Here is a 15,067-nt window from a genome sequence, read left to right as displayed (position 1 = left end):
ACTGATGCATCAAAGTTTTCCCCCGAAAGCTTTGTTGGTGCAGCCTGCTGGGTTCCAAGGTTTAGAATTGCTCTGCAATTTAAGTGTCCTCCAGAGTCTTCGGTATTTACAGGGGAGGCTGTTGCCTTGCTGGAGGCAATCTTATTTGTCCGATCCCATAACATAAAACAAACTGTTATTTTTACAGACTCTCTTAGCTGTTTATACTCCATTAAGGAAAACCCATTCCGGAGTAAGTCTAGATTCCCTATTGCTCTAAGGATCAGGGAGGCTCTGTACTCCTGCCATCAAAATGGATTAGCTCTATTATTGGTCTGGATACCAGGGCACTCTGGCATCACGGGTAATGAAACTGCTGACTTATGTGCTAAATCAGCTGTTCATTTGGGCTCCCTGGAGCATTTCAAAAACAGTTCTCAGGATCTCAGCGCACTGGCAAAAACATATCTAATCAGATCCTGGAAGTCACTTTGGAATGATTCCAAATCAGTTAAAGGTAAATATTACGCTTCTGTCCAAACTGATATCCCTAGACGTCCATGGTTCTTCTCTTGTAAATATGCTGATAGGTGGGTTACATCTACAATATGCCGTTTACGCCTTGGCCATGCCTGCACACCTGTTCACCTGAATAAGATTAGAATAAGGGATCACTCCATATGTGAATGTGGCTTGGAAGAAGGCACTGTCTCCCATATCCTCTTCTCTTGCCCTAAACTCCTTCATCCCCTCTATGATGTTCTCCCAGTCCAAGTTCCTCGTCCTCTAAATGTTGAGTGTCTGTTAATGTCTGTGTTTAGCCCATTCTGTAGATTCCTATGTAAATATGTTAAGTGTAATAATATTAAGTTGTAAATATATATGTAAGAACCTTCCTATCTCCAACAAACTAACATTCTGATTATCTGTTTTTCTGTTGGAAATTAACTCATAAAGGAGAAGCAAAAAATCTGCTACTTATTTAAATGCGTCAAGATTAATATTTGGTCTTGCTCATATTTCACCGATCATTCTCAAAAGCGTGTCTCCTCCATACCACGTGACATTGGCGAAGTAAATCGTACCCAATTGGTACAAACGCAAGCCATAAAAAAAAAAAAAAAAAAAAAAATATAATTGAAAACCCATGAATCAAAAGGAGAAAAAACCTATTACATCTAGGGTACCTACGATTGAATAGATTTGGCCAATAATCTTTGCCATTTTTGTAGAGAACCAATAAAAAAAAAACACTAACAACAACTAATTCATCTAGTCTATGGTGAAAACTATAGAGCAAAAAAAATAATTGAAACCATTGCTATAAAATAAATTAAAAAAAAAAACCTATAAAGCAGTTTCATAATCTGTGCTGAAAAGTAAACAAAAACAAAGTTGTTACCTACCTATTTTTAAGTTTTCATGTGAACTGTGAATTTATAACTAAAACATCATCGGTTGCTGTAGCTTTAATATGTATGATAGAAACAATAGTGTTCTTAATTAATGGAAAATCTTGGTCAGTAGAAAGTTTTGGTTCAGTTATGAAAATATAAAAATTGTGATGGCCAACAACGCTATGCAAAATACGGAAAATACCTGTAGATTGTGCTTAAACGAGACTTCAGATGACTTGGAAGACTTAAGGGACGGTTGTGATGTTTTGGACAAGTTGTCTACCTGCCTTTCTCACTATGTGAGTTAGTTAAAATACCTACCTACCTAAAGAGGGAATTCTAAAATTCTCAGACACAATTCTAAATATTCAGGATTTAGTTTTTTCGTACGCTTATTTTTTTTTGCTTAACATGATTAGCATCAAAATTCATCATCATCAATCAATCATCTAAAGTTAAAGCGCTCTTTGCGGAAGATGGTTTAAACTAAATGAAAACTGTATTTTATTTCATGGAATCTGTGACCCTATATCTAGCGAAATTTTTTCCTTTTTACAGTGTTACAATAATAAGTTTACAGTGTTGATTAACATTGCTGTGGCCAAGTCTCAAAATGTAACAAAATTAACATGTAAAATAAAATTACAATTAAAATTATTTATTTTGATTTGAAATTAATAATAATTTATTGTACTAAATACAACAGGCAGGTATTCATTTAAATATAAATTATATAAATCATTTTTTTTTTCAGATATCTCTAAAAGAAAATTTACCAAGGAAGATATGTCACCTATGTGTACAAACAGTTCAGAATATTCATTCATTTCATCAACAAATAACCCAGAATGAAACGATGTTACAACAGAGATTAAATAAATGTCCACCACATATAAACATCAACGAAGACAGTGTTTCAAATGGTTGCGATAACGATTTAAACTTAAGTGAAACATTCAAATGTGATGAAGAACCAGATTTTATAGATGTGAAAGTCAAAGCTGAAGATGAAAAAGCTAATGATACACTAACTGATGGTATAATAAGTGTTAGTGTGAATGCAACAATAAATAGAAAATCTGATGAAATTGAAGAAGTGGATAATGTTAGCAGAAAAAGTGAAACACTTGATAGCAATAATGTTATAACAATTAACGATAATGGAAAGGATAGTATAGAGCAAAGTCATAAAGCACAACAAATTTATGAACCGGGAGATGACATACCTCTATCTATATTAAAAGAAAATAAAAAAAATCTAACAAACAATATTGATAATATAACACAAAAGTTTACATGTCTCACATGCTTTGAAGTATTTAAAAACCAATTGGAATTGCTGAAACATTACCAACATTTTGAGTTAGAGAAATTCAACAAAAATAACAAAGCGTTGAACACAGAAACAAAGCTGGTTAAATACAAAACCTTACCAGAGACTGATGGGAGTATAACATATAAATGTGAGAGATGCTATAAGAAATACAAACATAAGAAATGTATAGATCGACATGTTAAAAGTCATATAGATAAAAGACCTTACTTATGTAAACTTTGTGGTGAGAAGCTTTATTTTTACCTTACTACAGAGAGTTAAAGTCTCCGTTTGTCTTTGAGTGTGTGTTGTATGTCCAAACTTTAGATGAGAGAGTAATAAAATAAATAAAATACAACAATAAACACATCGCCATCTAGCCCCAAAGTAAGCGTAGCTTGTGTTATGGGTAATTAGTTGACTGATGAATATTTTCACTACTTATAATATACATATAAACACCCAGACACTGAAAAACGGGAATGGGAATCGAACCCACTGCCTTGGACTCAGAAAGCAGGGTCGCTGCCTACTGAGCCAATCGGCCTGCAAAGAGATTGCAATAGAAGAGCTGGTGCTTATTCAGACCAATGGCTAGTCTAGCTATAGAAAAAGATAAAAGCGCTGGCTTTGTGTACCATGAGTAAACATTTGGACAGCATATTATAGTTTTTATAAATATTTTTTCTAGTTACTAAGCAACTCTTATTTGTAAATATTTAAATTTAATCTTCTGTATATATACACATCATCAACATCATAACTGTATGGGCATGGGCCGTAGTCCATCACAGTATGACTAGCAGCGACAGGGGACATTTTTCTCCCAGCACGGCTAGCATGGGCAAGAGACAATTATCTCCCCGGGGAAAGGATAAAAATGTATTTTCTCCTACAGCTTTGACGGCCGAGTGGCGCAGTGGGCAGCGACCCTGCTCTCTGAGTCCAAGGTCGTGGATTCGATTCCCACAACTGGAAAATGTTTGTGTGATGAACATGAATGTTTTTCAGTGTCTGGGTGTTTATCTGTATATTATAAGTATTTATGTGTATTATATTCATCATACACATAAATGGCGATGTGTGTATTGTTGTAGTATATTTATTTATTTATTTAGCTTTATCAACTCACAGAGACACCTGTTTATTATAACATACATTGCCTATGTATGTTATAATAAACAGGGGTACACTACTCCTATTCTATGTTGTGTATTAAATGTAAATAAATATACTACGACAATACACACATCGCCGTCTAGTCCCAAAGTAAACGTAGCTTGTGTTATGGGTACTGAGATAGCTGATGAATATTTTTTTATGAATATAATACACATAAACACTTATAATATACAGATAAACACCCAGACACTGAAAAACATTCATTTTCATCACACAAACACTTTCCAGTTGTGGGAATCTAACCCACGGCCTTGGACTCAGAAAGCAGGGTCGCTGCCCACTGCGCCACTCGGCCGTCGAATAGATAAATGCCTGAATGCCCAGACGTCTTACTACTACTAGTAGCAAGACATAAATAGTTATATTAATTGCAGGGAAAACATATCAGACTGCATCTATAATAGTGGCACACGGCAAAATGCACTCAGGAGAGATGTACTCATGTGCGTACCGCTGCGGCTACCAGTCTGTGCACAAGCACGTCGTTATGGATCACGAGAAACGTCACAGAAAGGAGTATAAGGTGAGACTCATTTTTTTTTTTTTTTTTATAAACTCTTTATTGCACACCAAAAAATAAATGGTTTACAAAAGGCGGACTTAAAAGCATTTTTTTAGCCAACAAAACAAGTGTGGGTTCGTACTTTATATAATAATTTATAATATCAAAACTTATGATATTATAAATTATTATATATTAGGTATAAATACATATGGTTTGAAGATACATAATACAAATCCCTTCTAGTATTATAAATGTCACTGTAAGTTTGTTTGTTACGCTTTCACGCAAAAACTACTTAACCGATCCTCATGAAACTTTGTACACATATTCTTGGAAGTGTTAGAAGTAATATAGGATACATTTTATCCCGACATAAAGCTCGGTTCGGAGAGGGTATAAAAGAGTTTAACTATTTTACACCATAACTCCGACAAATTATAACAGATTTAAATAATTATTTTTATCCTATAGAGGTTATAATATGTGTTTAATTTTGTCCAAACTGTGGTTGGAGATAGAGGACAAAAAATCTCAGCGGACAGCAGCAAACTTCAAGGCTTAGCGATACTAAATACTTTAAATTTTTTTAGAACTACAACTAAATTTAATGCCACATCAAAAAACAAAATCAAACGCAGACGAAATCGCGGGCAACAGCTAGTAGGTATATAAAAGATTTAAAAAAATGTATCTTATATCTTTAAACGAGCAATTCTTGGATATATAATTGGAATCTCGGAATCGGCTCCAACTATTTTCATGAAATTTAGTATACAGGGGGTTTCGGGGGTGATAAATCGATCTAGCTAGAGCATTTTTAGAAAATGTCATTTTATTCGTGTTTCCGGTAATAACCGATTTGGTGCAACAAAGTTGCACGGGTCAGCTAGTAATACTTTATTTATGTAGTTAGAAAAGTTAGAGGTGCGTTTTGGGCTTCTCAATAGTAATTAATTTAATTAGCCAGAATAGTTTTGTTTTGTTTGTAATTATTAATATTGGATAGAAGCAACTACAGGAGATGTTGACTTTACAATGAATTATTAATTATTCATTGTAAAGTCAACATCTCCTGAGGATGCTCCGGTTTCGGAGCGAAACGTCCGTAGAGGGTATATTGCCGAAGATCTGTTTGGTGTGGAATATACGGATTGAAGAAATTATAAATTACACCACACAGATTCTCCTGCTTTCCGCGGATTATAGCAAATTAAGCTTAATTTTGATAATATGTAATTATTAAGTTGATTTCTTTGAAATAAAATAGCTTATTTTGTTTCCTGGTCCCTAAAATCAGATGACTGGTCATTACAGTACAAGTGTGAGACGTGCGGCAAAGGGTTCCAAGTGAGGACCTGGTTCCAGCAGCACCAGAATATACACAACGACGTCAGGCCCTTCCGCTGCGACCAGTGCGACAAATCCTTTCACTTGCACAAGTACGACCTTTTTAATTTATTCACTTGCAAGATATAAAGGACTACGTAATCGATAATAAAGCTTGGGTGTAAATTATTGCTCTAACCAGGTTGCTCAAAATGAAATGTCGAAATTATCTTTATTCAAGTAGGCCCCTACTTGAATAAAGATATTTTTGACTTTGACTTTGACTTTGATATATTTATCATCTTCAATCAATCAATATAGTGGTTGCCTGGAAGAGATCGTTATGTAGCGATAATTCCGGCAAACTTCATACTTTTCGTTAAATTTTTATGTGGTGTACCATAAGTGTATTCATTCATTCATATATACCATCTTCAATCAATCAATCATCAATTAATCAGTCATCAATCAATCAATCATCAATCAATCAAGCATCAATCATCAATCCATTAATCAATCAATCAATCATGAATCAATCGAATCATCATCAATATCAGATATCCGTATAATATAGTATATAGTTTGTATGGATGGATGTTTGTACCTTTTCCACAGCTAAAACTACTTAACCAATTTAATTGAAATTTAGAAATGTAGATAGATTATATCTTGATTAAACGCTGAAGACGAAGCAGTGGGAAACTGTCTGTCTGTTTCTAACCCCGGATTTGATGAGCAGAGTGTGCAGAGAACTCTGCTCTGATTGGCGAGAAACTCAGCAGTAGCTCTTTTCCGACATCGATATTGTGCCACAATTTTATGGGAGCTGACTACCAATAAACAATAACTGTTACTAAGAAATATAGTTGTTGAGCTCGACTTCCCTTTCGGGGGGCCGAGTTCGAATCCCAGCACGCACCTCAAACTTTCTAAGTTATGTGCGTTTTAAATAATTAAAATATCACTTGCTTCAACGGCACTGGGCCAGCGTGGTGCACTACGCTCTTAACCCCTTCTCATTATGGGGGGAGACCCTTTCTCTATAGTAGGCCGGTCACGGGTTGACGTGATGTTGATGGTGATGGTGAGTTATTGAAGGTTTCGAGGTTATGCTGTGTGGTGAGGATTGACGGCAGATCAAAATACTGTTGTCACCACCCACCCTACTCCACGGGTGTCAATGTATACAGAAGTAAGAATATACAGAAACCGTGTACACGAGTAATATTGAAGCATCAAAACCACTCCAATTTAGTAGTGTTTGTGAACAAACTCGTATCAATTTATACCATTTAGCAGTTGACAGTTATTATTTTATCTCTAATGTTTTAAACGTTTACCATAAAATGGGAAAATGGGAAAAAGTTTGTGAGCTAGCAACATTTCGCAGGTTTGAAGTGAACGTGCGCGGGGTTTTCACTTTTTTTGGACACAATAATTTGACGGCCGAGTGGCGCAGTTTGAGTCCAAGGTTGTGGGTTCGATTCCCACAACTGGAAAAGGTTTGTGTGATGAACATGAATGTTTTTCAGTGTCTGGGTGTTTATATGTATTTTATAAGAATATACATAAATTCTTATAATATTTATAAGAATTTATGTATATTATCATAAATCTTATAATATTTATAAGAATTTATGTATATTATTCATAAAAATATTAATCTTCATCATCAAATACTTTCCAAATTTTTGAAGTTATACTTCTTTTGGCGCATTAGGGATGCGCGCGCACACCGTCTCAAAAAACCGACACCCTGAAGTTGGCTATAGTCAATATTTTAGTTTCATTCAATTCATTCAATTGTACAAAAATCAAATATTAATGTTAAGTGAAACTTAGTGGTCCGATAATGAGATGACCAGATAATGCGTTATAATAAAACTTTCAATTCATTAATTACCTATTTTCTATTGTTAGTGTCGTTTTTTCTACAAACGTAGCAAATTAAAATTTTTGAAATACTTCTTAAAGAAGTATAACTTCTAACGCGTGTACATAAGCACACACACGTTATTTTTCTATATGAATATTAAATTTATAAAAAAAGTGGAATTATTGTTCTTTCAGAAACTTGATGGTGCACAAAAGCAATGTTCACCCACAATCGTCCGGCCGCAAGCCGTGGGTGTGCCAGCACTGTGGGATGCTGTGCGACGCAAAGAACAGTCTGAACTTACATCTAAAGGCAAGTGACAACACCAAGTTTAATTTAGTACAGAGACCCACCAGTCTACTGCAATGGTGCTTGGTGGAAAAAAAATATACATTATTGAACACTTAGACACACATAAGGCGTTAACCCCTGAGGCAAAAACGTCTGGGTGATATAAGTTGGACGTGTCCGTGTGTTTATATGTGTGTATGACAAAGTCAAAGTCAAATATTTCTTTATTCCTATAGGCACATAGATGGCGCCACTTTTTATGCGTACATGTGTGTCTGTGTGTATGGATATGTGGGTCTGTCTGTGGCATCGTAGCGCCCGAACGGATGAATAGAGTTTCATTTTGTTTGAAAGGTGTATAAGTCAGGAGTGTTCTTTGTTATGTTTGATGGAAATAGCGAATTATAATTTATTTTCACAACTCACTCAATATGGATATCAAATGAAAGGGTCGGGGTTTCATTTTCCAATTTTAAATTTATCACTAAAAAGCAATCTCTGCCGGTCAACCAATTGTACACAAATCTCAAATTTTAATGTTGAGTGAAACTTGTTTGTCCGATAATATTTATTAGTATTCCAAATTTAATTATGGAAATGGACATACAATTTCTTATGTTGAAATATTTAAATAAACTTTATTTAAGTAGATAATGCGTTACAATACAACTTTCAATGTATTAAACACCTTTTTTTTTCAATATTTAGTGTCGTTTTTTCTATAAATGTAGAATAAAGCGAAAGATAAAAAAAATTTAAAGGATTTTTATCTTGTTACTCTCAAGAAGTATAACTTCTAACGCGTGTACACGTTAGAAGTTATACTTCTTCTTATACACACACTTTTTTTTCAATCCACTACAAGTTAGCCTAGATTTCAGAAATTATAAATTCCCAAAGTGCCTCGCCGTGTACCTCCAACTTAAAACCACAGGCCAAAGCGCCAGGGAGGTCATCAAAAATGAAATTTTTGTATTATTACAGCAAACCCACGGAATAGCTACAGTTAAGCCAACAAGCCTATGTGATGTTTGCGGGAAGGTTGTGACGGGAACCCATCAATTAGGACATCATAAAAGGGCGGTGCATCTCAAAATAAAACCCTATTCTTGTAGGTAAGTTGTAAAAACCTTTTGCATACAAAATCTTATATACAACGTGTAACCGAATTAGGAAATAAAGTTAACTAAAATAAAGTTATATTTCATAAGGAATCACCCTGTAAAAAATATTAAATCAATAGTAGCTTATTTATTTTTCCATACAAACTAATTCAAAAACATTCTAAGTGTTAACTTTGACAACCCTATTATAGATAAAAGACAGACACGCGCACAGAACCTACGCGTTGCCTAATATATCTGATTTCTTTCTGTAATAACTATCGCAGTTGTTTACTCAAAAACTATTAGAGTTTTGGTTTGACAGATAAGTCAAAGACGGTACAGATGTACCTCTAAAGCCTGAGAAGTAATATTTCGGTTATCATTTACACAATGTATATATGATATCGGTGTCAAATATTGTATATATACATGTATTTAACAATGCACACAGTTTCATACACTTTAATTCTGCAGTTACAATATTGCACTATATGAAATTAAACTAAAAATCAGAGCAGCGGGTTCGGGACGCCAACCTAACTTCACTATTCCAAAAGTTAAAAAAGAATCTGCAATGATCCACCTCGATTCAAAAATCAATGTTGGAAAAACCACTTTGACAGCTACACAACATTCAAAATGGCGCCTCGACCTCGCTCTAGGCCTACCCTCAACTCTGATTGAACGCAAATTTTAACACAATTTAGTGAATCTAAATTAATGAATGACTTTAAAACCTAATATTACAATGTTATAGATCAAATTAAATTAAATTAAGATTTAACAAAGTGTTTTAGTTGACCGATATCTCGTAAATCAATTAACAGTCCTGTTCTTCTTCTGCGACATATATTTAAATAAACAATCATTGAATTAATAACAAACATAATCCTTAATATTGAGGATTATGTATGTTATTGTTGTGTCCAAAAATCGTGTAAACGCCCAACGTCTTGTTTTACAGGAGCGTAATGTTTCTAGCTCTCAAACCCTTTCCCATTTTGCCAATTTATGTCGAACGTTTAGAACATTCCAGGTTAAATAATTATTATCAACTGCTAAATGGTATGAAGTGACAAACCGTTTGTTCGAGAAACCATTCTAAAGTGGAGTGGTTTTTCATGCTTCAATATAAGTCGTGTACGGTATACATGTATATACAATAATATAATTCATTATATACATGTCAAATTGTTCCAGCTTCTGTAACAAGTCCTTCCAGAAGAAGTACACGCTAAAAGTGCACGAACAGACGCACGCCGGTAAGCGGTATCTGTGTAACATGTGCGACAGGATGTTCACACGCAACGACACGCTCGTGCGCCATATTAAAACGTAAGTCGTCACTTTTTTTATCACCATCATCATAATCGTATCAACCCCTTAACGGCCCACTACAGGGCACGGGTCTCCACTCACAATGAGACAGGGCTAAGATCGTAGCCCCCCACGCTGGCCCAGTGCGTATTGGTGGACTGTTGACAGTGGCCAGTTGCCAACGTCTTAGCCTTGGAATATTTCTGATACATTGCCCACAGAAACCCAGGGAATCTGGACGACGTTGGCAACGGGCAAAGTGGAAGTAAAAACGTCAAAGTCAAAGTCAAAAATATAATAAATAAATAAATATACTACGTCACACATCGCCATCTAGCCCCAAAGTAAGCGTAGCTTGTGTTATGGGTACTAAGATAGCTGTTGAATATTTTTATCAATATAATTCACATAAATACTTATAATATACAGATAGACATCCAGACACTGAAAAACATTAATGTTCATCACACAAACATTTTCCAGTTGTGGGAATCGAACCCACGGCCTAGGACTCAGAAAACAGGGTCGCTACCCACTACGCCAGTCGGCCGTCGATCAAATAATCATTCGTCGAAATATCTTCATTCAAGATGGCACTTTTGATGCGTTAATTACATTAGAAATATGTACACGGTAGTGAGATGATGGCGGTAACCATATTCGTTAACTTAATATAAAGCTACGAGGGTTCCAAGCGCGTCTTGGTCTCAGAAGAAGCCCACAATAAACTTAGCAGGGTTTTCTTTTTTGTTATCACCATCTCACATTGTCATTTAAATGGGCAGACCAAATCAGCACCACAATCTGCACACTTGTCCACATATCTCTGCACCATGCCGCGTACAAGTCAAGATGGCGCAACATCGTCAGAGATAGGCTATTTCGTGGCAAGGATCATGACCGTCGGCAGTGTGGTTGACGATGCATGGAAGAGTTATCATTGACCGATCATGCATATGGGCCTCCTGATGATAAGTGGGAAACCGTAGCCTATAAGCAGAGCAACACTTCGGCGGATATGCAAGGAAAACGTCCTGCAACGTGCCGCCCTTTATATACAAACTTGAGGCGTAGGTTTTTAGCCTCATGTACCTGTAGTTACACCGGCAACCACGCCATTCAGACCGGAACACGGCAAAGCTGATGACGGCCGACTGTCACAGTGGGTAGCGAACCTGCTTTCTGAATCATCATAGCCGAGGTTTCGATTCCCATAATTGGAGAATGTTTGTGTGGTGAGCATTAATATTTTCCAGTGTCTGGGTGTTTATCTGAATATTACTAGTATTTATGTGTATCGCTCATAAAAGTATTCATCAGTCATCTTAGTACCCACAACATAAGCTACGCTTTGGGGCTAGATGGCGATGTGTGTATTTTAGTAGTATATATATATTTATATTTATTCATCATCAGTAGTAGTAGAGCGTTTTATGCGAGCGAAGAATGGAGTATAAAGATTGTTGAAATTATCAATTACAAATTATCCTTCTTTTCATTGTACATCATGGAATTTCGTAAAGTAACGCCACGCCTGCTTTTAGCCAATGATTATATGATGATATCAATTATTTACTAATGTAATTTTGTTTCAGTTGCCACACAGGCTGCAGGAACAAATGTCTTAAATGCGACAAAGTGTTTCCGTCGAAACTTAAAATGGCCGCACACCAAAACATTTGCACTCCAATAATTATTGAAGACTCACAGTCCCGATGAATGGATGGGCTGAACTTGGTGTCAACCATCGAGAGATTTCAGAGGATGGGCTGAACTTGGTGTCAAACATCGAGAGATTTCAGAGGATGGGCTGAACTTGGTGTCAACCATCGAAAGATTTCAGAGGATGGGCTAGACTTGGTGACAACCATCGAAAGATTTGCACTAGAATCATTATTCAATACTTGCAGTAAAATTGAGAAGACGGGTAAAATCCCCACCAAGAGTTTTGCACTCAAATCATTACTGAAGACTTGCTTTTTCAAGGAGAGCTGAGCAGAACTGACAAAATTGAGATTGCACTGCAATCATTATTGAAGCCTCGAAGAGGATGAGAAAAGCGTTGTCCACCAAAAGATTTGCACTTTAATCATTACTGAACACTCGCAGTAAATCTGAACACATGTAAACAAAAACACGTAAAGTTTTAAGACTGCCAAGTGTTCTGATAATAACATAGACAAACAAAACGAGTGACAATTACGGGATGATCGACTAACGACATTCCGTTTCACTATTAATTTAATCTGTGATAAGATATTTTAAAAACATAAAATTATTAAAGTTCATGGATTCCATGGAATGTCTTCTTATTTTACATACCTATTAAAAGTTGATATTACATACTACCGTAAAACTATACTTATATAAAATTGTAACTGGAGGATTCCTGTACATAATTTTTTTTTTATTTGAATCACGGGAAACTTAATTATCGATAGGGATAGGACCCCAAACGGATTCTTATTGAATTATTGTGTGTATGTCTGTCTGTCTATTAGCGCATCATCCGGAAAGTACTGAAAAAATTAAAATGCAATTTTGTTTACATATATGTATTCATAGATAGTCCGGGTGAACATTTAGGATATTATTTATACAGAAAAATCAGGGGGTTCCCCTGCGGCGATAGGGGATGAATGATTTTGTTTGATTCACACATTAACTCTGTCACATCTAAAATGATTTTAGCTAATCTTTTTTTTATTTTATTGATCGTATATCAGTTTAGTCCGAAATTATAAACAAATTTAGTGAAGATCTGGTGAATATCAGTGGAGATAGATGACTTCTTAGCAGTCACCAGCAATTCACTCACTTATTTTATATATACCACTTATTATATTAAGGCGTGACTGCTAAAACATCAAGAAAAAAATTATAGGAATTGTTTTGGTTAAACTTATGTATATGAGTCAACTAGGAGTGCGCTGTTGACTATGGAAGGATAAGAATAATAGGTAAGGTGGAACCGTAGTAGGTCACCGGGACGTGCATTTGCGATTGACAAAGTCGATTGCGAATGTCTGTCTGTTTGCTTGTATGTTAATGTTTAGCTTAACTTTAAAGTATACACTAACTAACTTAGCGTAACTTTTTACTAAATACGAAAAAGGCAATGCTTAAATAAGTAACGCCTAATTCAAGGAGATTCCTAGGCATACTAACATATTAACATATTAACCGTCCACCAATAGTTAACATCTAAGAGTTGTGAAACGTGGTTTTCCTATACACAATGCCTATATTATGAGGCATTCGCTTTATGCGATGCCTAGGTTTAGTGAAAACGGGCAAAGAAGTACACGGTCAGTATGTATTGTATATATTTCGCAACCAGAAACAGGTCAAGCTTTAACTTAAGTCATAAGCGTCAGCTTTGGGGTACCATATAACCATATATATTTAAGCCATATATACTTTTATTATATATGGCTTATATATATATGGTACAACCATGCTTATTTCCATAAGCATAGTTGCAATGCTGTGTTCCGGTCTGAAAAGTACTGGTGTAATTTTAGGTACATGAGGCTTAACTAATACGCCTCAGTTTGATGGGCACAGGGATAGACGTTGCGAGACGTTTTTTTTTTTTTTTTTTTATATTAATAGCGGGCAAACGAGCAGGTGGGTCACTTGATGATAAGTGATCAACGCCGCCCATAAACATCTGCAGCACCAGAGGAGCCACCGATGCGTTGCCGGCTTTTAAAGAATTTGTTTAACCGCCCCTTGAATAACCCTAGATTGTATTTTTGAGGAAACACATCAGATGGGAGATTGTTCCATAATTTGCAAGTGCGCGGTAGAAATGATCTGGTATTTCGAACAGTAGAAGAGTACAAGGCATCCAGATGATGAAGGTGGAATTTATTCGTACGGCTTGAGGTGCGGGAAGAAGGTACCTATCAACGCATACAACTCTACGTGTTTCTTGCATATCCTGCCAAGTGTTCTGTTTATAGGCGTCGATTTGTCTCTTACCGTCAGGTGGTTTATCTGGTTGATCAAAAAAAAATAAACAGGAATTAAAATAAGCGCGTAAGCAAAGTTAGATATTTTTATACTTTATATAAAAGTATATTTATATATATATATATAGGTATATATATTTTATTTATATATTTGTATAATTTTAAATCTTATTTATTGCACCACCTACCTCTTTTCTATGTTTTTTCCTTTTACGCCATTGGTTGCCTGGAAGAAACCACGATAAGGCCACCAAATTGTACCTACTCTCTTGATATGTATTTATATCTCTGTAACTACTTTTTTCTTTTGGTGTGCAATAAAAGTGTATTCATTCATTCATTCATTCATAACGTTTTATATTAAGCTAAATTTTAAAAAAATGCGAAAAGGAGAGAAAAGACACAAAAAAAAGAGAGAAAACTTTTGTTATTTATATTAGTTTAAATAACAAATAATCATGACGCACTGCACTTGTAATAAGTAGGTAGTATGTAGTCCAAAACATTTAAAATAAACGGGAAAAAAAAAAGCCAACTATAGTATCGACCTAAAACAGCCTCCGATCACCATGTGTTGACGGCCGAGTGGCGCAGTGGGCAGCGACCCTGTTTTCCGAGTCCAAGGTCGTGGGTTCGATTCCCACAACTGGAAAATGTTTGTGTGATGAACATGAATGTTTTTCAGTGTCTGGGTGTTTATCTGTATATTATAAGTATAAAAAAATATTCATCAGCTATCTCAGTACCCATAACACAAGCTACGCTTACTTTGGGGCTAGATGGCGATGTGTGTATT

General features: G+C 35.5%; 1 protein-coding gene across 2 annotated transcripts; it reads left to right on the top strand.

Moving 5' to 3' along the window:
- Positions 1 to 1,357: 1,357 nt before the first annotated feature.
- On the top strand, positions 1,358 to 12,591 carry LOC120634582 (zinc finger protein OZF-like). 2 transcript variants are annotated; one of them, XM_039905303.1, is made up of 8 exons: positions 1,358 to 1,675; positions 2,131 to 2,935; positions 4,248 to 4,396; positions 5,693 to 5,817; positions 7,775 to 7,892; positions 8,856 to 8,986; positions 10,178 to 10,312; positions 11,890 to 12,591. In XM_039905303.1, exons 1-8 carry the CDS (start codon positions 1,544 to 1,546, stop codon positions 12,011 to 12,013), a joined length of 1,719 nt encoding a protein of 572 aa, XP_039761237.1. In that variant the 5' UTR covers positions 1,358 to 1,543; the 3' UTR covers positions 12,014 to 12,591. The 2 variants fall into 2 exon arrangements, with proteins under 2 accessions (XP_039761237.1, XP_039761238.1); XM_039905304.1 differs by lacking the exon at positions 1,358 to 1,675 and adding an exon at positions 1,755 to 1,991.
- Positions 12,592 to 15,067: the final 2,476 nt, after the last annotated feature.

Source organism: Pararge aegeria, chromosome 24 (genome assembly GCF_905163445.1).
Source record: "Pararge aegeria chromosome 24, ilParAegt1.1, whole genome shotgun sequence".
In the NCBI taxonomy this organism is placed as follows: Eukaryota; Metazoa; Arthropoda; class Insecta; order Lepidoptera; family Nymphalidae; genus Pararge; species Pararge aegeria.
The sequence above is the reverse complement of the archived record's forward strand: the minus strand, read 5'-3'. Positions and strand labels throughout refer to the sequence as shown.

Coding starts and splice junctions, on each gene's coding strand:
- LOC120634582 (XM_039905303.1), top strand. CDS start 1,544: ATGGCCAACAACGCTATGCAAAATACGGAAAATACCTGTAGATTGTGC. Junction 2,936..4,247: donor TTACTTATGTAAACTTTGTG/GTGAGAAGCTTT, acceptor TATTAATTGCAG/GGAAAACATATCAGACTGCA. Junction 4,397..5,692: donor GTCACAGAAAGGAGTATAAG/GTGAGACTCATT, acceptor TGGTCATTACAG/TACAAGTGTGAGACGTGCGG.